The 21,860-nt window shown below is 36.7% G+C and overlaps 1 protein-coding gene across 9 annotated transcripts in view; it reads right to left on the reverse strand.

Annotated features, from left to right (window-relative positions):
• PALLD (palladin, cytoskeletal associated protein) overlaps positions 1-21,860 on the reverse strand; it is a 201,423-nt gene that overhangs the window by 32,045 nt on the left and 147,518 nt on the right. For 7 of the 9 annotated variants that reach the window (XM_027635685.1, XM_027635684.1, XM_027635681.1 and 4 more), the window contains one exon: positions 5,442-6,137. The exons of the other annotated variants lie outside the window; for them this stretch is intronic. In XM_027635685.1, coding sequence (XP_027491486.1) covers positions 5,442-6,137 — 696 coding nt within the window. The remainder of the gene's footprint in view (positions 1-5,441; positions 6,138-21,860) is intronic. 9 annotated transcript variants of the gene reach the window in all.

Genomic DNA, 21,860 nt, shown 5'->3' on the forward strand with positions numbered 1-21,860 from the left:
CCCCCAGTACGAGCTGTTTCTTAGCACAATCAACAAGAATTGGTCTAATATCACAGATAAACCCCTCAAGTGTTGGTGTAACAGCCCGTAGTATCCAAGCCATGAGAAAAGAAAATTTTCAAGAAAATTTAAACAAAAATGGTTCAACAGATAGGAGCAATAGCTTAAGAAAACTGGGGGTTAAGAATGAATGCAAACCCTATTATTCTCTGGAATTTTTCCAGTTACAACAATACTTGTCTTCAGATATGTTTTCCAGAGATCCAGGAATAACTCCAGATATGACTGAATACATAGCAAAGAGAGTTGAAGTGAACTCCTCAGAAGCAAGGAAACACCATGACCTTTCGCCTCAGTTGGATGTCAGTATTCTTAATCAAGGTACTTCCTCCTACATCTCACTATTTTCACATCAATAATGCTGCAGATAACTTCAATTTTTACAGCCATTACAGGCAACAGGAAAAGTCCAGTCTACACAGGACAGCAATACAGTTTACTCTAAAATAAAAACTGGCATTTGTGCTGAAAGAATGTTGAAAGCTGTAAGATAAAAAGATGGAAAGTGTATTTTTTCCTCAGAGTGGTCACCATCATTGCTACTTGACTAAAGGAACATAATGGTTACTAGTATTTTTTCAATTCCATTTGAGACAGAATGCAATGGACAAGTCACAGTACATAGCTGCAAGAACAGACCAGTAGCTCTGATTCAAAGTGGAAAAAAGGGCAAATCTCTTTCTGATGTTGCTGTTCTCATGATTCCCACAGAAACTCCTTTAAGATTTGGATTTAAGGTTCTAAAGATCATTGAGACAGCAGTTAAATTTATTGTGTAGAATGATAAAAGCATCTTATTTACTTACGTTTTACAAGATACTTTAGAAATCTTGTGTTCAAACAATGCTTTCTTTTCCATTTTCCATTCCTTTTCCAGAAAGTAGTAAATCTATATTCACGTTCTTTCACCAATTCTGCACAGTCAGATTTTTTTTCCTGTTTGTAACTAAGGCAATATTACTGAAGATATCTACTTTAAGAAAAGGTCTGCTTTAAGGAAAAGTGTCTACTTTAAGGAACATCCTTAATTTTTAATGTTGTTTTCAAGAGGATATATGTATAGCTGACAATACATGTTTTTTATACTTAGAAAGAGATTCTATTTCTCTAGATTAGATAATTCTACACATTTTTGTAGCAGGTTTATACTTTTATTATTTAAATATTCACTAAATAGAATCATAGAATCAGCTGGGTTGGAAAGGACCTCTGAGATCATAAAGTCCAACCCTTGATCCAACACCACCATGGTTACTAGACCATGGCACTAAGTGCCACATCCAGTCTCATCTTAAAAACCTCCAGGGGTGGAGAATCCACCACCTCCCTGGGCAGCCCATTCCAATGCCTGATTACCCTCTCCGTAAAGAATTTCTTCTTAATATCTAATCTAAAGCTCCCCTGGCACAGCTTAAGGCCATGCCCTCTTGTCCTACTGCTGGTTGCCTGGGAGAAGAGACCAACCCCCACCTGGCTACAACCTCCTTTTAGGGAGTTGTAGAGACTGATGAGGTCTCCCCTGAGCCTTCTCTTCTCCAGCTCCCTCAGCCTCTCTTTATAGGACTTGTGCTCCAGTCCCTTCACCAGCCTTGTTGCTCTTCTCTGGACCTGCTCCAGCACCTCAATATCCTTCCTGAACTGAGGGGCCCAGAACTGGACACAGTACTCGAGGTGTGGCCTCACCAGTGCTGGGTACAGGGGAATAGTCACCAATCCTTCTCATGGGATTATTTCTGCTCTCAAAAATGCTCACGTAAACCTACAGTGTACGTGCTTACCTAGAATTTTTCAGCATGCTTATTTCTATTCTTTCACATGTAATTTGTCGGGGTTTTTTTTTACGAACAGTAAAGACCAGATTCTAGCTTCTACAGACTTAACTGTAAATGAAACCCCCTCAATCCCATGTTTCTGTCACATTAACTCTGCTCCCTAAAAGTCTTTTTTAACCAAAAACTAACCTGAATTAGTTTTCTTTAGTCAAAGGAAAGAACTGAGATTTTTAAGAACAGCATCCAACAAACTTACTTCAGACAAGTTTTACCTCAGAAATAACTGACAAGTGCTCATAATTCCCTTAAATTCTTAATTAGCTATGCAGTTCTACCAGTACTTTTCTTTTGTTTAATAATACTATGCTCTGACTAGATACAGAATCTACCAACTTTACTCCATTAATGAAAAAAAGGTTATTCCCAAAGCAAGCTTGTTCAGCTAAGACCACCATAGTCACAGCTTGAAAATGCCGGTCACTACAAAGTGTCTAGAACTTACTGGAAAATAGAGATATAATTTATTCAATGGAAACATTCACTATAAAATTGTTTCAAATAAATGCTTAAAATATTTAAAGGTGAATTAGTAGGTACTAATGACACAGAGCTGCTTTCTATTGTTTCAGATGTCCAATAAAATGTAGTAAATTCACAAGTAGCTATTCTAATAACACAAGCAAGGCTGTAAGACCATGTGCTGCTGAAAAAAACACATGAAAACCCCATCCCAAACAAATAAATAAGCCCTAGTGCAATGTTTCCAAATCTATCCAAATCTAATAGAAAACAATATTTATTCATTGGGCCAAATTGTTTTAGCAAATGCTGTCACTTCCACAGAGTTTCAGGGTCCAAACCCAAGGAAAATGTCAACACTCAGCTGAACTATTAGCATGGTGTTTACTGTTTGTGGGTTCACAGACAGAGTACAGATATTGAAGAGAGAGTTAGAAATGTTTTCTTAGAATCATAGAATGTCCTGAGTTGGAAGGGTTTGATTAGGATTGATGCCTACCAAGTACTCATTCTGAGGAGCAGATCTGTAGTTGTACCAAAATTTAGTAATGAAATAAGTATAATATAGTAGTATAGTATGGCCAGTCTTCACAAATGAAGATTTGGGAAAGGTCTTTACCCTTCGAGCCTGCGCAGTGGATTTTTTAGGTGAGACACAGTGTGCGCTGAACTGAGCCCACCCTTTAATCCTAAGGTTCATCTGCCGGGGCCGAGCGAGCTTGGACAGTGGCAGTGAGGTCCTCAGGACGTGGGTTTGTTTAGAGTGACCTTCTCTTAGATGGATGGCCTTACAGGGCTGACGAGCTCCATCTGCCCGGGGGAGTTTCCCTGACCGGGAAAAAAAGCATTGAAGTTAAATGGCGTGAGTAGGATTTCAGATGCTGAGAAAAACTTTGAATACTCCGATATATTCCTTGCACCCAGTCTGTACAGCGCACTGTCAGGAAACACTATCACCATCTCAATCAATAGATCTTGAAGATCATGGCATGCTTGTTGAGGCAGCAGGCTGAGGTTATAGAACACTGTTAGAGGCTCGCAAACTACGCCTGAGAAAGATAAACGTGCTAAAGAGGATTTGTGAGGATGGAGCAAAAGACAAGGGAAAAGAAACAAAAAGTGATACTGGCCAAAAAAAGAACTGAGACTATAGCACAAAGCGGAAGAGACCTAAAACTGTGAGGGAAGTGGATTTCTCAGAAGTGGTATGAGAATGATGGGAAACAATGATTTACTCAGCAAGACACACCAGACATTAGTAACCTACAGAGTAACATGAAAAAGCAGAAGCCAGGGAAAAATTGGCATCAAAGATACACAACAATAGATTATGGCTTCTTTTGCATCACACAGTACATCTTTTACTATGTTTTAGTGTTATAATTCAGATGTCAAATGCCCTCTATGTGTATATATATATGCACATATGTATATATATATATACATGAATTATACACACATACATACAGTATAGTTAGCACCATCCAGTTCCCATCTGGACTATATTTCCTGAGGGAATGCAAACCAAACAGCCAAATACCTCATCCTCAGCTCAGATCCTGAGGCTGCTGCCTTGTCGGGGTGGGGGAGGGGGGAATGTGGATAGACACACCATCATGTGCACACTCAGACTGGCTGCTGTGCTTGTGGAAGTGACGGGCATGAGAAAGGGGGAAGCATCATTACAGGGTTGTCTCTCTGAACAAAAATACAGCTAATGTTTCAAGTGAGAACATGTATGCATAAGTGCAGCGTAACAGGGAAAGAGGGACACAGCAGAGGCTCAAGCTGCTACTGTCAACCTCACAGCACACAGAAGGGAACTCAAAAGAGAATCCAGTCCTTGTCACAACTGTATAGCTAGACTAGAGCCTTTCCTGGAAAATCAGGCAGGCTTTTGTGGGCTGTGCTTACTGATCAAGCTGCCAGTAAATAAATCGTGCAACTTTTAGTGGTTGGTATCAAAAGAGAAACTCAGCCAGAGCAAAGGACACAAAAAGACAGAAAATCGCAACTATTATGAGTGCAAGGGCAAACCGTACTATTTATTAATTTTTCTCCTAAATCTGTTTTATGACCAGACTCCATAATGAGCTGTAGAACTCAAGAACTCAAGATAAAGAAATGCTTTTTAAAGCATATACATAATTTATTAATTTGATATCTCTCTGCTTTCTTCCTTCTCTTCCTTTTAATATCTTGGACTGAAATAACAGAAGTTCCCACTGCAACAGTATGTAGCTGAGCAGGTCACCTAGATACTGTAGATATGTTTAGACAAACTTCTAGACAAAGTTATAAATAAGCCTTGGATACAGCTATTCTCATTTTTGTTCTTCAGCATGTCTCTTTGTTCTCTAAGGATGGAATGAGAGTCTAGTGCCAGAGGAAAGACAAACTGATCTATGATGGGAGCTGACATGCTCCAAAACACTATTTTGGCCTTTAGAGAAGACAAAAGGGGAAAATAAGTATGCAGAGTTGTTAGGGAAAGGGATTCTGTTTGTTTTTATGCACTGCTTTTCTAAATCCCCTCCTAAACATTTTCCCAAACTTCCTCAGAACAAAATCCCTAGCCAAAAGCTAAACAAAGCTATGACCACTTTGTTATCAGTTTTATACTTTAATACCTTATACTTTCAGTATCACAAAACTATTTGGACTTCTGAAAGATACTCTCTTTACTTGATGTTTCTGTACCTGCAGTTGTAATAGGAACATAAACTGCAAATAGCATTGCCTATGTGAAGAACTGGGTCATGAGAAGGGTTTTCTAGGATCTCCTTCCACTGCCCTGGACATGCAGAGCCTTTTGCTGCTGCTTTCCTATTTTCTACAACTCCAATTTAAAGTTTTAGTTTCTCATCCTCTGTGTTCCTACCGTAGGGGTCTTTTAGAATCTCACTTCTGTAAGGGTTAAAAAACTACTTCACATCTCTAGCACAGAGGTATTTGTAATTTGTTCACTCATCTCTCCCTCTCAGATAGCAGCTAACAGCCAAGGACCCTAGAAAAATATAAATTAAGCAAGCGCAATAATCTCAATTACAATCTTCAGTAAAGTCAAAGAGCTCATCAGCTGATACTTACGGAGGCGTCACTCCTTTTGGGAGGCCTAATGCGTTGACAGAAATGGGTGGTGGCTGGGATGGCAGCATGGAGCTGAGAAAAGCTGCTGGAGACTGGCTGGAATTAGGAAATCTAGGAGTTGGAGACAGGCTGTGGGAAGGTGAAGAAAGTGAAGGAAGAGGAGGGGGTGGAGGAGGTGGAAGTGGAAAGGAATCACACACCGGATATGTTGCGGTTGGACTAAAGACAGGTGGAGGCGGGGGTGGGGGGGATGGAGAAGAAGGAGACCAGGGATACTCCCCTTCTGGAGCAAACTGCTGAGAGAAGGGAGGAACAGGCACTCTGCCAAACTGTTTCTGAGAAGCAGTTGGAGACATAGGAGAAGGAAGACTGGATGTAGATGATCCTGAAGATGGAGTCACATAACCCGAAGCAGGGCTGATGTTCTGAGCAGCAATAAACTGCTTAGGTCGAGCATAGTTAAAAGAGCCAGAAGACTGCATGGTAGGGGAAGTATGAGAGTTAAGAATACTCATTGGCACAGGAGAGGTGACAAACTGGCTGGGCTCAAGCTCCTGGAAGGAGGGGGGAGGAGGAAAGGAAGGAGAAGAGGGAGAGTGCTGATGATGATCAGGTTGCTGGTGGTGACGATACCACTGGCCACTTTCTTGCTCCAGACGAATTTGGTTCTGTAGCTGCTGTATTTTTTGGGGGCCCCTGTGGGAAGGAAAAATAGACAAAAAGATGATCAGACATGCGTGCTGGTTGGGGAGGAGACAGAAGATCCGCTGATCCATGGTCAGGGAAAATCAAAAGAGTGAAAGTTCAAAGTGTTAACATATGTTGAATAGCCCTATTTCTTCAGAGCTAAAGTCCATTTTTTGTCCTCAAAATGGAGGAAAAAGTGTGTGAATAATAGTATTTAATAGAACCTTCAATTCTTCAAAAAGGTAAATTATATGACAATTTGAAGACACTTATGATATTTTAAAGAATCAATCCAGATTGTAGAATTAAAGGTAAAAATACTGAAATTCTTAACAAGGTTTCTTTTTGTTTCTTGAGTATTTCATTCAATGGTCCTGTTTCAATAATAAGGCTGAAATATTTCCCCAGTGACAACTTCAGCCATGATTTCTGCTGCAGCCTCTGTGGGCCAATCAGACAGACCTAATTAGGGACATACTTTTAATGAAGTACTTGGAGACAAGGGACCAACTTCTGTGTTAGAACCATCTATGTATCTGTAAATGAGCAAAAACTTCTGAGAAACATCTGTGACCTAAGGAAGTGATAAACTGAGTGTCTCCATGTCTTTAGTCCTACTTTTCCCCCAGGCTTTATTTTCAACTGTAGGTCCTGAGATGTATCTTAGTAGATACTCAATACAGTTCTGATGAATTGCTAATTGCAGTACCATCAGCTCAAATGGAAATTAGAATTTCATTAAGAAATGCACAGATTTACTAGGAGAAGAATAGAGACTAAAAAACCTAATATGCTGGAGCACTTAAAACTGTTAAGTAAAAATAAAAAAGAAAAAGAAAAAAGCAAAATGTTGAACAGTGAAGCAAACCAGATCATGCACTGGTTTCTTTTTGTTTTGTTTTGTTTTGTTTTTGTCCATGATACAGTTGTTTGAATGACATTAAGCTCAAAATTAACTGTGTGGTCTATCATCTGAAAATACATCAGACTGACTTGCTTAAAAATTGCCATCTTCCAGCTGGAAATCATGACTTTATCTCAATACTCCACATGTCTACAAAATTTCAGCGTATGCACATATACCTTTTCTGTGTATTTAATATATAAATATTTTGTTATATACAAGTATGTCATTGTTTATGTATAATTTAGGTCATTTAAGTAGAAATTTTAGAAGCAGTCTTAATGCAAGGCATATGAATGTATGACTGGCACAACAATATACTTTTGTTGGTAGCAACAAAATTAGAAATGGTAATAACATCATATTTTCCACTTGAAGATTAATTTTGATATTCCAACCATCTACATTTCCCAGAAAATGTTTTCTGACAATAATTCTGCTTATGATTTCATGCCAAGGGAGTTTGCTTAGATAAGGAAAAGGGGAGAAAGATTGTTTAGGACAGAAAACTGAAAAATCAGTTATTTACATTTAACAGTTGCCTTTTTTGTTGTTGTAAAGATGGCTCAATTCTAGCAACACCTCACCAACAATATATATTTCAGCACTTAAAAGGAGATGACATTTTTCTTTTTAATTAGATCAGGAACAAGAACATCTACATATTGTGGTTCACTTGTAGATCTTACAGTTCATTTTTTAATGCTGATAATAGAGACTCTAAATCCTTATCAGTTCACCTTTTCACTCTACAGGACACGGGCTAAAACTTCTTTTTTTTTGCTAAATTACATAAAAGTCTCCTTTCTCTAAATAGGTTAAAACAACATAATTTTAGTTTCCATCATTATTCAAATTTCATTGTTGATGACAGAAGCACTTCAGGTCAAAACTCTGCCTGGACAGAGAAAGTCCTGTAAGATTACTACTTTTATCTTCTACTTAAGATATTTTCTGTATCTTTAGTCTAAATATCTGAAAACCTACTGTCTAATACCTCTAAAATTACTTACAAATAATACTTATCTTATTTTCCATCATAATCACTCTCAATTTTTTTCTTATTTATTACAGAGAGACTAAGGTAAAAAAAAAAAAAGAAAAAAGGGGGAATTTAGCATTGTAAATGGTGTGTTGAATATAGAAGAAACCTAGCTGTCTCCAACACTCCTGTGTTTATCCAACATGTGCTGAAAGCAAGTCAGAGTGTCATGTCTTGAGACCTTTTTATTTTCATTCGCCAAATCACATGGCGATGCACCCGGCCAACAGCATAACACAAATGCCCATCTATGGCCCTGTCAATGGTGCTACTACAGCCCTGCCACTGCACTGCTGCTGCACCCAGCCAGGCAGCAGTAGAGACCAGAGTCAGGGTGTGTCTATGAAAGGTTGGCAGGCAAACGTGAGGTTGCTCTGCTCTCCACACTAAGCTTGACTTGAGACCACAGGAGTATACATGCCTATAAATCAGGGTTTATTAGCCCAGTACAGTAGTAATTCCAGTTGAATAGCTTTTGATCAGCTTAGGGTCCAGACAAAGCAAGGGCACCTCTTCTTGAAAAATAACATGGAAGCATAATCATTATCACATCAGTTCATGTGGCAAAAAACCACAAAGACCTTCTTAGAGCAAAGTTTCATGCCAGTTGTAAAAGTGCACAGTCCTTGTCTGCAAAGGAATGTTCTCTACCTCAGAGCTATTCTTTTAACATCAGACACTGCCATATACTTAGCATTTTCTTGAGCAGATGTATCCTATGGATGTGCCATTATGAAGAAGAAAAAAGTAGGAAAGAATATCAATTCACAAGTGAATTGGAATGACAATGACAGCAGTGGAAGCTCTACACAAGTAGGTCCCTGAAAGATAACCTGCTGCAACAAAGGTATTGAGAGCCCAGCAGTCAAAATTATGCAGGGGAATCAGCTCGCTATGTTGCTCTCATCAGTAGAGGACAAAGAAGAGAATTAAAAAGAGTTCAGGGTTTTTATGACATTACAAGAAAAACTAGTTTGATTGTAATTACATCCTCTTTCCAATTAGCTGAAATATGTTTTGTAATCACAGTATTTTAAAGAGCACACATGTTCCAGGGAAGACATTAAGATTTTTTAAACAATAGAGAATAAAATTTTTTCTCATGTGGAGTTTTTTGTTTTGCCAAATAATTAATCATAACAATATAAGAATGAACATTTAAAAGTAATTTTTTAGAAAATTTAATTAACAAATGGTAAAGATAATTTTTAAAAAAATCATAACTAGGGTAAAGTGAATATTGAGAAATTTCAGGAACCAAAAAACACTTCTAATAGTACATATATATTTTCAAAAGTTCTGCTTCAATATTTGATTTTTTTTTCCAATACCAGATATTCTTAACCAAGATATTTATATACATTTTCAGATGTTCTAATAGGTATGCTAAAGTAGTTAAAAAATGCAAACAGTAAAGCAGTAATATTTTAATGAAAGCAGACATGAGTTACTACAGAAGTGAGGTTTCTGGCACACATTGCCTGTGAGAACAGCTTCAGGCACAGGTTTGGTTCTGGGTACTCGGAACCTGCTCAGTAAGGTGGTGACTTTCAGAGCTAAATGCTAGCAAGAAACATTTGAAAACAGATGTTGAAAGGGAAGACTAGAGGCACGAGACATTCGGTTACATAGTGGGCAACTATGTGTGCCAATACATACAGCATAGTTTAATTGTTACTCAAGAATTCATATACTAAGGTATGCACTTGGTTTAAATTATAACAGGCTGTTTTATCTTTTTATCCCATTTTCATAATGCTTTTTCATCCTGATACCTTCTTTGTATCACATTGTTTTGAAAAATGATAGAGCAGTCTGTGACTTCGAGGAGTAAATTGGTAACAACCACCATCAAGAACTGTAACTCCAAGTGCCTGGACACAGTGGAATGGAGGAGGGCACATAGGTAGGTGGTTGTACATCTCACAAAATCTCAATAGGAAATGGCTACTGGATTGCAGGGGACAGTAGAGCAGATGGCGATTTGGGGAATGCAATTAATCCTTCATACTTAAGTTCTCTGCTAGGCTCATTCACATGGTCCCAGTATTAGGATACGTACCAGCTTTACTTCTATCTTACATCTCTGGGTTTGTGAAGAGCATAAAAAATTGTTTAGAGAAACAATGTCTCTCTTCTGGGAAGCACCCTACTACTTGCAGTTTAATCATCAACTCTGTGTACCTTTTAAACACCAAAGTCCATATACAAGTCCTTCTATCCTGGCTACCTCTCTTGAGACAGAAAGTTCTCCAAAGGTAGGGAAATGCTATTCAAACCTTGAAAGAATCTTGGTACAGAGAATGAACCCTATTGAGATAGTGTCTACCACAAAGTATGTAAGTACACTGAAATTTAGTTAGCGTTTTACAACACAATGTACAAAGTAAATTGAAATAAATAACTGCAAGTAAAGAACCAAGATTAAGTGGGTTTTTTCTGTGTTATAACTTTTGGAAATTCCTGATTTTGTCCCTCATGATCTTAAAAAAAGAAAAGGAGTAAATGGAAAGCAGTCAAAGAAAAGCAATTTTTGTCTGAAAAACTCATATTTATCTCAGCTATGGAAGAATAATGAGCTCACTTCTGTCTCAAGTTATTCCCGGGCAAAAGCAGACTGGTCTCTTCACAATACCAGTGACCTGCCCTTTGAGAAACAGATGGTGCAGTTTTACAGCAGTATACAAAATATAGCTCTGAAATGAAAATAGGGGAATATTTTAAATAAAAAATAATCAGAATTAAGCACAACTTTAAAAGCTTGAGCTAGTTTTCTAAATTGAGATTGTATTTTTATTTTGGGGTAACAACTACTCGTCTCCATGAAATCTACCTTCTTATAAAGATCTAGCTTCTAACTCGGTGCTACTGCTTTGAGTAGCTACTGCAGAATCATGCCAGAGCTCTGCCAAAAAGGAAATAGTCACCATCACACTGTATTAAAAGGCAAGGGTTGTTCTCACTGACTTTCATGTCAGCAAGTATCTATGTAGAGATGTATTTTTTTATATGATGTGTACATTTAGGTATATTTATACCTATACTTAATCTTATAGTATACTTCTAATCTAAGTATAGGTATATTTATACCTATACTTAGATTTATATGATAAAATCAAGGATGAAATTTTTTCAAAATTTATTAATTTATTAAAATTTGAATGTATCACATATATCTCTTTAGCTGCTTGGCAGCCCAACTGGGTAGATGGTAGGTAGAGAAGGAATGGAGAACCAGAAGCGGTGGGAGCTTCAGAGCTGCTGAGCTTTCATCACTGGATAAGATTCACAGTGCTTCTGCATCTGTGGCTCCTAGGCAGCTGGCACGGCAGACTTACCAGGTAGCTGTTAAGGTAGCTCTTAAAGACACTATTTAATTTGCTTTCTACAACCACAAGATTTTTATTTTACTGATGTACACGATACTGTTGAAAATTAGTAATTTTCTAAAGTACTTCTGACAGTTACTATTTATGAAATTAAATGTACATGGCAACTTATCGATAATCTGACAGTAATCACCAGTACCTGGAATTCTACTCTTGACAAAATTCCTAATATAATGTAGGGTTTTCCACCAGGCTTAGCAATGACTGAGAGTTGTTAAAATGAAAAAAACCCCAACCCTAACTTTATCTAACAGTGAATTAATTAGCAGCTGTACAGAAAATAAATACTCAGAATACAAAAGTAATTCCAACTAAACTGTCCACTGAAGGAACACTTGTATATATTTTTAGAAATGTTGAAAATCTACAAATATGTCAAGGCAAGAAGATGAAGTAGAGGGAGAACAGTTGCCTTTTTAACAAAAACTGCAAAGTATTCAACACACAGACAGCCTTCAGGCTGTATCTATACAAATACGTTTACTTAAGCATTAGATTTCCTGTTGCTGAACAATCCCTTATATTGTGAGGAAAAAAATGTGTTTTAAATGCTGTAAGGGTTCAGATTTATGTAAGACTGGAATTATCAGTTAAAATAAAATATGGAGGGGACAGAATGGAGGGAATGACAACAACAACACACAAAACCCAGCATCAGTTTGGGTTCTACCCCGAAAATATTCATAGGTATATTTTGTCCATACTAACAGATTACAGGGGGGATGCAGATTGTCGCTACAATTTAAACCTCATGCTGAATAAGTGGAGAGCTATAACTATGAACAATCTCCACCAGCTGCAACATTTTGACATTTTTATTACTTTCCCTTCGAAGCGTAACAATTTGAAAATGCAGATTCAGAAGAAATAACATTTCCCATATTTCAGGTTAATATGGAGCATTTATAATCAGTTTCACTGTAACCTAACGCACTCTCAGGAAAAGCAGTATGGTGCAAGAGCTAAGACAGGGACTATGTTATGAGCACACTGTGAAACTAAGCTTAACTTTTCATCTGAGAAACTTCATACACACTGCATGCAAAACCATCTGCATTGTTTGTGAACTCTCTTGTAAGGAAGTCCTGCTGTAATTTGGCTGTTAAAAACTTGTCTATCTATCCTAAAAAGTGGCAGTTATAGCTGTGCCCATTTTCCACTATGGTTTGATTATCTGTCAAAGGCATCAAGGTAATTTCTGCACTAAGGAAACAAACAGTAGAGATAGTGCCAGTATTCAGCAAACACAAGCAGTTCTTTTGAAGACGGGAACCATTTTTCACCCCTCAATACCATTGCAGGGACATTTTTCAAAATATGCACCAGTGAGATAACACGTTTAGCACACATTTAGCTTGGGTACAGAAAGAGAGGAAATTGTGCTGTTATGCACATTCATTGTTCCCAAAAGTCATAAAGATACAACACAGCTATAGTAAAAAGGCCAAACTTCATATCTCTGGTAGGGTTAGATCATAAGAATTAGTCTGGTAGTAAAAAATCTGTCTGGGTTGGTAATTCAGTAATGTTGCATAACTAGTGCACAGACTATCCAGTGATAGATATAACAGTTAAAATTACACAGGTAACAAATTTCGCTGATACAGGAAGCAAAAAACACTATGTTATTAAGAGGTAAACTGTAAAAAGGCATTAATAACAACACAGCTTTCAATTAGCAGCTGAATTGGCCCGAAGTGTAGGAAACCGTTACTCAGAATGCAGGAATGAACTAGCCTGCAAACGGAAAAATAGGTCTTCTGCCTCTACTCATGCTATACCATGTGGAAGATTATGTTCTGTGCTGATTGGTATATATTCAAAGAAAATATGGAAAGAAAAAAATACATATCAAAGCATGAAAAACTGTACTGGCCTAAAACCAGAAGTGAAGAAAAAGATGTGGTATAATACAGTTTCTCAGACCTGCCACCGGAACAACACATGCACAGTTGTCTTCTTTATTTACATATGTGCTTTAAATTTAATGTATTTGATTAATACAATGCTCACATTTCATCTACCACTGACCAACAAAGTTAGGAGATTTGCTTACTTTTATGCCTACTCATCAACTACTACAGTGGACCTTCCTGCTTTCAATATTAACATTCCAGTATCTGTCAGGTGTCTGTTCTTTGGGTTACACACAAAGATGACTGCTTTGTACTATTGAGATAGATACTTTTGTAAGGAAGAATGGACATCATATTAAAAAAAAAAATAGAGTAGCTACTGGATGCCCTGACATTAAAGGGAGCAGATAATTGCTCTCAATGTGTTTTTAGAAAAATTAAAATTTCAACTATGTTTTAAAAACATTCTAAGAAATGAAGGTAGCTTTAGAGACTAAATTCTAGGTCCTTTTACCAGTTATTCTGTATTCACAAATACTTCTGACAGTTGAGCAGGTCACTGGCCCATGTAATTCTGGGATATTACCAGTTGACACATCAGTAGTCTGTTACTGAAACTCCCTGGAGGTATTCTATTCTTAAACTACCATATGAAAAGGAACCACAGAAAAGTAAATAAATACATAATATTCATAGGAAATACTTATATACTTCTGAGATTCTCCTACTACAACAATATGACAGATTTACTTTAGTTGTCAGCCTCATCCGAATGCCATAAAGGTTTAGTGTTATACCATTCTTGCTGAAGTCCTTCTGTATATACAAAAATAACCCCCCCCAACAACATACACTAACTTTTACGGAAGAAGGAGAAGCACCAGGAGGTAAGAGCAACTGTTAAAGACAGTAATAATATTTCAGCCAGGTTCTCAGGAGCTGAAAATAACATTACAGCATTGCTCACTACTTTTGTGACATTTATTCAACCAATGTAATCCTAACACAATTATATCTTAGGCTTGATCTAGTGCAGGCTGCTATATTCCTGTCATGCAGTCCAGGTTGGTAATCATAATGAAAGTTATGGCAGTGTGGCAGATGTACCTTATGTCAGCTATTGCATTTAGAAGACCTAAAAGAACTTTTTATAGACTTGGCTATAACAGGAGACATAACTTTATCTGTGTATGTAGACTGATAATATCTTTTTTTTAAATTGTATGTTTTTCTTATCTGCAACTCACATGAATTTCAGTGATAGCTGCCTAATGAATACTTTTGTGACGTATTTTGTATCAAGATGGAGATCTCTATTCATCTTGCTGGGCGAATTTTGAAAATAAAATAATTTATAGGGCATTGTCACTGGTTATCTAGCTAGACATAGTTCAGAAGTGTGACTTTGGGGGTTAGATTTGTTTGTTTGTTTGTTTTTAAAGGGCTTCTTCCCGAAAATATAAGAGTCAAGAAAAATGATGACACTCAATATGTTGCTAAAGCACCCTCAGATATGAAGAGCTACTGCTTATTACAAGGGCATGATAAACATAAATATAATGAAGATGACTTAGGCAAACCCTAATGACCAAGTAGACCTGCAGCCTTACTCCATGACTATATTCTGCACTGCACTGTAATTTCCCCATTGCTTGGTTAAAACAAGAAAAAATTAAAACCTATCAGCAGAATTACTAAGCAAACACAAAATCTATCAGATTTTGTGTTCTACTCAGATGTCACTGCAGTTAAAACACCTTTTTAAATAGTCAGAGTATATTATGCTCCTAAACAGATTGAACAGACCTGACCAGAACAAATGACATTCCCTGTCATCACAAAGAGAAACACTATATACTGAAATTACACAAGTTTGCATGCAGACATAGAACCTGAATTAGCTTCTTGTGACGGCAACACATCGTTTTAAATAGAATTTCCTTGGTAAATAGATGTAGTGATTTAACAAGAAGAATTTAATTATTTTTAAAACTGTTAGCTAAATGTACAGTACATTGTTCTGGAAAGCTTATATGGAACACCTTATGTATAAATGGCAGAGCAAATAATTTCATTTGTACTTTTGAGTGAAAATACACTCCATAAAGATGATTCACTTCAGGTAATATTTGTTTTACTATATCAAGCAACCTTGAGTATGGAAGACTCATATAACAAGGATTTCTTCTCTGATAAAAGATGAACCTTAAGTGATATATAATCACATAAAAAAGAAGGAATCATACAGTGTAATGAGCAAATGCTGTACCAGTGAGTCTGAATAGTTCATCCTTTCTGTAAAACTGTTTTGAATCTTGCTTAGCTCTCAATGAAAGTGGTAAGCCTTCTTTCCCTGAGAAAATAAGAGGAAGGACCATATTTCATTTTTCCCAAATAAAATAGTGACCAACATGGTGACTGGACAAAAAAAAGGAACCTCAGAGATTGGCACTTCTTCTAAGAGACAGTAAGGACACAACTGTGTTTGGGCTTTAGCTTGGATCAGAAACGTACTTTTGAAGCAAATTTCCAACTGTTTCCCACTTGCTTGTTCTCCAGTTTGCATCCATGACTGTCAGGTGAAATGAACTAAAAAACTTGAGCGACCAAGGGCCTTCAACCCATGGGAACAGACTAGAGCAAGTCCAAAGTGAAAAATCAAAACATCAAAGTCAGTGACACCAAAATGTATAGTGTACATCATGTTTTTCACTCTACCAAGCAGCCCTTGTTTTTCTGTACCACTTGCTAATGTAGGCAATACACACAGAGTAGATGTATAAACTACCATGAGGGGTCTAGCTAAATCATACAATCTAGAGGCTTTTAAAAAGAAGTGTGCATACCACAGGAGGTTCTGGTTTTATATTTTGTGGGTCAACTTCTGGTAAGTCAAACACATCTCTTTCTAAACAAATATGCTGGAAATTAATTTTTTTGATTTATAGGATTTTCTTTATAGGATTTCTTCACACTTTCAAAGTAAAATATACAGATGTGTAATATATATTAAAAATAGGGTATGTTGCATATTATTCAACATTTACATATTTAGAGACAATGTATTGACCTATCCATGTCAACAATTGTACTATTTCTATGTTGTAGTACAGTTTTTACTATTTGACTGCTTGCAGCTGACCTCCAGAAATCAGTTAATCCCACTCCACCCATCTGCCCAGCAGTAAAAACCTCCCAGACAAAACAAACGTGTCTTTTTTGCCTTCAGTTTGATCACAGAGTTGTTTGTAAAAAGCTAGTTACAAAGGAAAATGTATGTCTCAGGATTTAAACCCATTTTTTCTGACAATTGTGAAGGAAGATTGTCTTTTTATGGACTCGTTATTTTGATGATTCATGGACCTTCTCAGCCCAGAGCTGACTCTTGGAGAAAGAATATTAGAAACAGCACTTGTCTGACTTAAGGGTCCCAAGTTATATTTTCCCATATTTATTAAGATTAGATTTATGTTAAAATGAACATTCCAGAATGGATGTCAAGAAGACTGGTTTACCTATTCCAAGAATAAAGTCAATTTTGTTTATCTTGACCAACAGCAGTTTGTTTTTTTCTTATTGTTCCTATTAAAAAAGGTTTTTACATTGAATTGTTAGTAGTGTACAATTTATCCCTGCCTGCATTCCCTGCCCATGGCAGGATGGTTGGAACTGGATGTTCTTAAGGGCCCTTCCAATCCAAACTGTTATGTAATTCTATATATAATTTCTTTTTTTAACATAACTAGAGTACTTAGATTACATCTGGAAACTACTGGTAAATCACTGTTAGTAAATTGAAATTAAAAAAAAATAATCCATGCTTTTTTTCCATTATTGGAAGTGCTACTAAGATGAAAAATAGCAATGCACATCTTTCACACTGAAATCAACATTAACTGTTTATAAAGCCTTCTCTTCAAGCATCACAACAGCTTGGACTGCAAGGTATCCTTTACCTCACAAACAGCTGGGATAGAAAAAAGAAAATTCAGGCTGTACTTTAATAAACAACCAATAGTTCCATATCAAAAACGTAATTTTGGACTTGTAGATTACTTCAAAGACAGAGGGATATTGACATTACCAAAATTGGTAGCACTAGAGTCAGCATCAGTGCAGATCATACAGTTCTTCCTGCATGAACCATGAATTTCCACATGATCCTACGCACTGTTCCTCTCAGCAATACTATAATGCTAGTATGTCTTTAATTTTTCTTCTCACTGACCTCCCTCTTTCTAACTGCTTTCTCCTCATCTGTCTCCCCCTTCCCTTGGGCTATCACCAGCTCTTTAGCACTCCTTGTGTGCTTCAGAAGACCTACCCGGGGTGTATGGATACCAAAATTCATTACTTTATTTTCTACCTCATTTAATAGGCTAGCTTCTCTAGAAAAGCTTACTTAGTTCTCTGGAAAACACTGGCCTAAAATACCCTCCTGTACTACAGTTTTCTACAGTGAAGACAAGGATAATTCTTCTAGGTGTTAGAACCTGCATGACCCTTGTGTCTCTGGATCAGGTTACTTAAACTACTCTATAGTCACAGTTAAAATTTACACAGTACATTGATCCTTTTTCTTATCTGAAAGATCCTCCTATTCCTATTCTGCTTTAGGGAGAAACATCAAACACAACACTAAGCAAAAGTCTGCACAATAACAAAAGCATTTGGATGACTTGAGGTCAGCTAATTTATTAGACTATTCATACAAAATATGATAATAATTTACTGCAGAAAAATGAATAATTAAATGAAAGTTAAAAAGTTAGAGACACCAGAGAGCTTTTAAAAAATTTTGTCATAAGGGTACAAAATAAGGCAAAGACATTTAAGTTCTCCAACTGGTTGTTCCATACATCAGGGAAAGTGAGAACCCAGATTTGCAGAAAGACTTTGCTGCTTAGTATTTTTGTTTGGAGGAAGATAAATTCATTTCCCTGCAGTCATCCTCTTTCTCATGCCAAGACTCTTAAGAGCCCATGCACTTAGACTTACCACATTAATTACATTCTCATGCCCTAAAGGCAATGTTGTCTGAAGCTGTCCATTTTTCAGTCATTTCATAAACCTTCAGAGACTGCAGTTTTCCAAATGAATTTCAAGACTTCAATATTAAAGTTACTTAAATAATCAGTTTAAAAAATGGGGAAACAAATTTTACTAAGCAAGAATTGATAGTGCAGAATTCTTGTTGTACCCTGTCCAGGCAATACTTCACAGATTAGTTATGCCTGATCTTCTACACTAGGGAGAACATTTGCCCTTAAGAGCCTAATACTAGAAATGGCATCTCATGATCCAAGGCTCTTTGGGTTCTTTTTAAATTCGTCGAATGTTTTAAACCTGGTATTTGACATTATGAGGAATCTGTAAGGCAAAAGGCCCAGCTTCACATACTTCATAATTGCAGGAAATGTTTTTCGACCCTTAGTTGACTCAAAATTTTTTCTCATGATTTTTCTCAGCATGATCTACTTCCCTAATGAATCACTCACAATGAATGAGAAAAGATCTGCAGACTTGGAAATAGCAACAGAATCTCGCAATCATTTTTAAATCTTCTATAACACATAAACATAGCTTTATATTTCCAAAAGAAGCTCCAGATGTATAAAACAGTAATACTTAATTTGTGATAGGACTAAAAGATCATTTGCCTTTTTCTTCTGGCCTTACAGCACTTCAGTTTGATGACATGTTGCTCTAATTCTTCTAGCCAAAAGGAGATACATAGGAAAATACTCTCATCATCTCCTCTTTGGCATCTCACTTACATTACTGGTAGTACAGCCCCCTAGAGAGTCAGTGAAACCTCCAAAAGTGCAGTTCAGAATGTGTAAATTAGATGCTAAATGTCAGAAAGTATGAAGACTCTCTTAAAGAAGTGTCTTTAGAAGTCATCCAAATAAACCACAGGCTTCAAAATGAAGACAGGCTACTCAGATTCGAGCAGAAAATATATAAAATGTTCAACGCATCCTCAGTAATGCAGATAAAAATGACACTACCCAAAATTCTTTCCCCCACCCACAACTTGGTACCTCATGAGACAACTGAAGAACTCATGATACATCACATGGTTTCACAGTCATGCTAGAGTTAGCATTTAATTTATTAATTTTAAAATACCAGGGTTTTTTCTCATATGCATTATGCAGCTGGCTAGTATGACAGCTCTTATTTATCAGCAGTTAACAAATGTACTCAGCTACTCCTGATGGGGAATATTCTTTTAGGTGGAATTAGTATCAGGGAGGATCCATAGTTCCAACACTACCACACCCAGCTAGTGTCACTGTGTAGGAGTAGAATTAATAGAAAAGGTCAAATTGTTTAACAGCATTATGAAGTAACATTGTTAGAGTCAGGAAGAAATCTTGTGATTATTTATCAACACCATCAGCTGTAGAACAAAGAGTTGAACACAAGCCAGGCAAAAAAATTCTACTCATTGAAAAGGAGACTCATTTACTCATTTAAAAAGTAGTCCTAAAAAATTCAGAGAAGGCAATCAAAAAAGATATGCCAGAGTGATTTTAAACATCACCAAAAAAGCGCACAGTATCCCACTGTATTATGTATGAAGATGAATGTAAATATTTCAGACCAGAAGATCAAACCAGAGCAGGTATGGCAAGATTGGCTTTAGTCACATGGGTTATACGTGAGGACATCTGCACTGCTTAGACTGAAAAGACTCATACTAATGTAATTAACTTCCTTGTACTTTATGTTCCTTACACAATCAGAAAAATAGTTCAATTAAAATGTTAAACAATGCTTTTCAGCACAGAAATACATATCTTGCAAGTATAAATGTTAAAAGATACCCTAGAGTCTTTCTATGCACCAGAAACAAATCTAGCATTTACTTTTCCCAAGTTCAACCTGTTTTATTTCAATAAGATGCACCTAAATCTTCTTATAATTATTTCCATTGCATATAAACATAATATCCTGGTATTAGTAAATTAACTTGGCTAAATATAGCAAGGAGCACTCGTGTTTTATGGGGCATTTTCTTTGGTATGCAGCTAATATAAATAAAATGAGCAGAGAGAAGTTGGCAGTGTTCCATTGACATTACATCACTTTTCCTTAATAGGAAACCTCTCTGCAACTTAACATCTTGCTTTAAACACTCAGAAGTGTCCACAAAGTCTTCAGTGAGGATCATCATATAAGGCCAGCAGTTAGCTGCAAAGAACTGGATCTCCCAGTACAACACTGAAAAGAGAACCTCTAGTGAAAACCACCTTTAAAATTGTCATCAACTACAGAACAAGGGAGTTGCATAGTCTCTGAGAAAAGATAAGTGTAAAATGTACATGATTCTAGTAAAAAGGAAAGGATAAAGTTTTAATTCCTGTAATGTTAGTTCTGTAGACTTGGGAGTTCCTCTAGAAACCCCAGAAAGCAACAAATTAGAAGGAGAGGTCTAATCCAGCATATATAAACAGGAGAGAGACACAAGCATCTACCAGTTTCATTTACTGTTTACTCTTTGTGTTCCTGAAAAAGACAAAGCCTCTATTTTGTAATACCATCATTATGGTCCCTTGTGTTGAACATGACATTATTTTGAAGAAATTAGTTAATTATTGTAAAATATTATATGCTATTCATTTACTAGGAGACAGATGTTGCCACCATATCAGTTGAGCTTTTCACCAAAAATGCTAGGACTCCTTGACTGTACACGATAAAAGTAAATTATATGTGCAGCAAAACCCAGTGGACCTACAAGGTTCGTCTGAGAAAAAAACAGTCCTTGCACTCAGTTTTTCACATCTATTACTGAGATTGCTAGCCTTTATTGTGTTGTATATTGAGAGACAAAAAGCAATCACATAGTACACGAAGAATAAAAGAACCCAGAGAAATTTATGTTCATGCTGTAATTAATGTAAACATAAATTCTAGTTATTGTATTTCTAGTGCACAATTGCTAAGCAATAATCCAATTCCTGCTTCAAGTTTGCATGCTGTATTTGCTGGCATGGAATTTTATTGAGAACATAATTTATTTAGGCACCATCACACAGACACACACAAACACAAAAATGTATTTACCACAGTACAAAAAGTCAGGGTAGGTCATTTTGTCCTCTGCTTTTTCCAGAAAAGTTTGAGAGGAGTTCACTGAATGGCTCCTACTGCTTTTAGTTGCAGCTGTGCAGCATACGCTCTTTAAAAATTTACAGTAAATGTTGCCATGTTTACATTAGTGACTCCCAGTAAAGAAAACGTTAATCAAGTAAAGGTATGCAGAAAATAAATGTAATCTGGAGTACACTGAATGTCACTATGAATGCTCTCATTTAGGAACCATGTGGTCTTATGATACCATGGATTCTCTGTCCCCCTTACTCACTAAGACAATCCTAAATACTTCTGTGTGCCCTACTCTGTTCTTTCACATCCAGTTGTGATGACACAACAGGTTAGGACTCTTACGGCAGAAAGGGTAAGTGAATTAAAAGTTGAAAATAACACTAAAACTAGGTGGATTTGTGGTTTTGTTTGTTAGTTGGGGGT

This window comes from Corapipo altera, unplaced genomic scaffold, assembly GCF_003945725.1.
Source record: "Corapipo altera isolate COAL_440 unplaced genomic scaffold, ASM394572v1 22b, whole genome shotgun sequence".
Classification (NCBI taxonomy): domain Eukaryota; kingdom Metazoa; phylum Chordata; class Aves; order Passeriformes; family Pipridae; genus Corapipo; species Corapipo altera.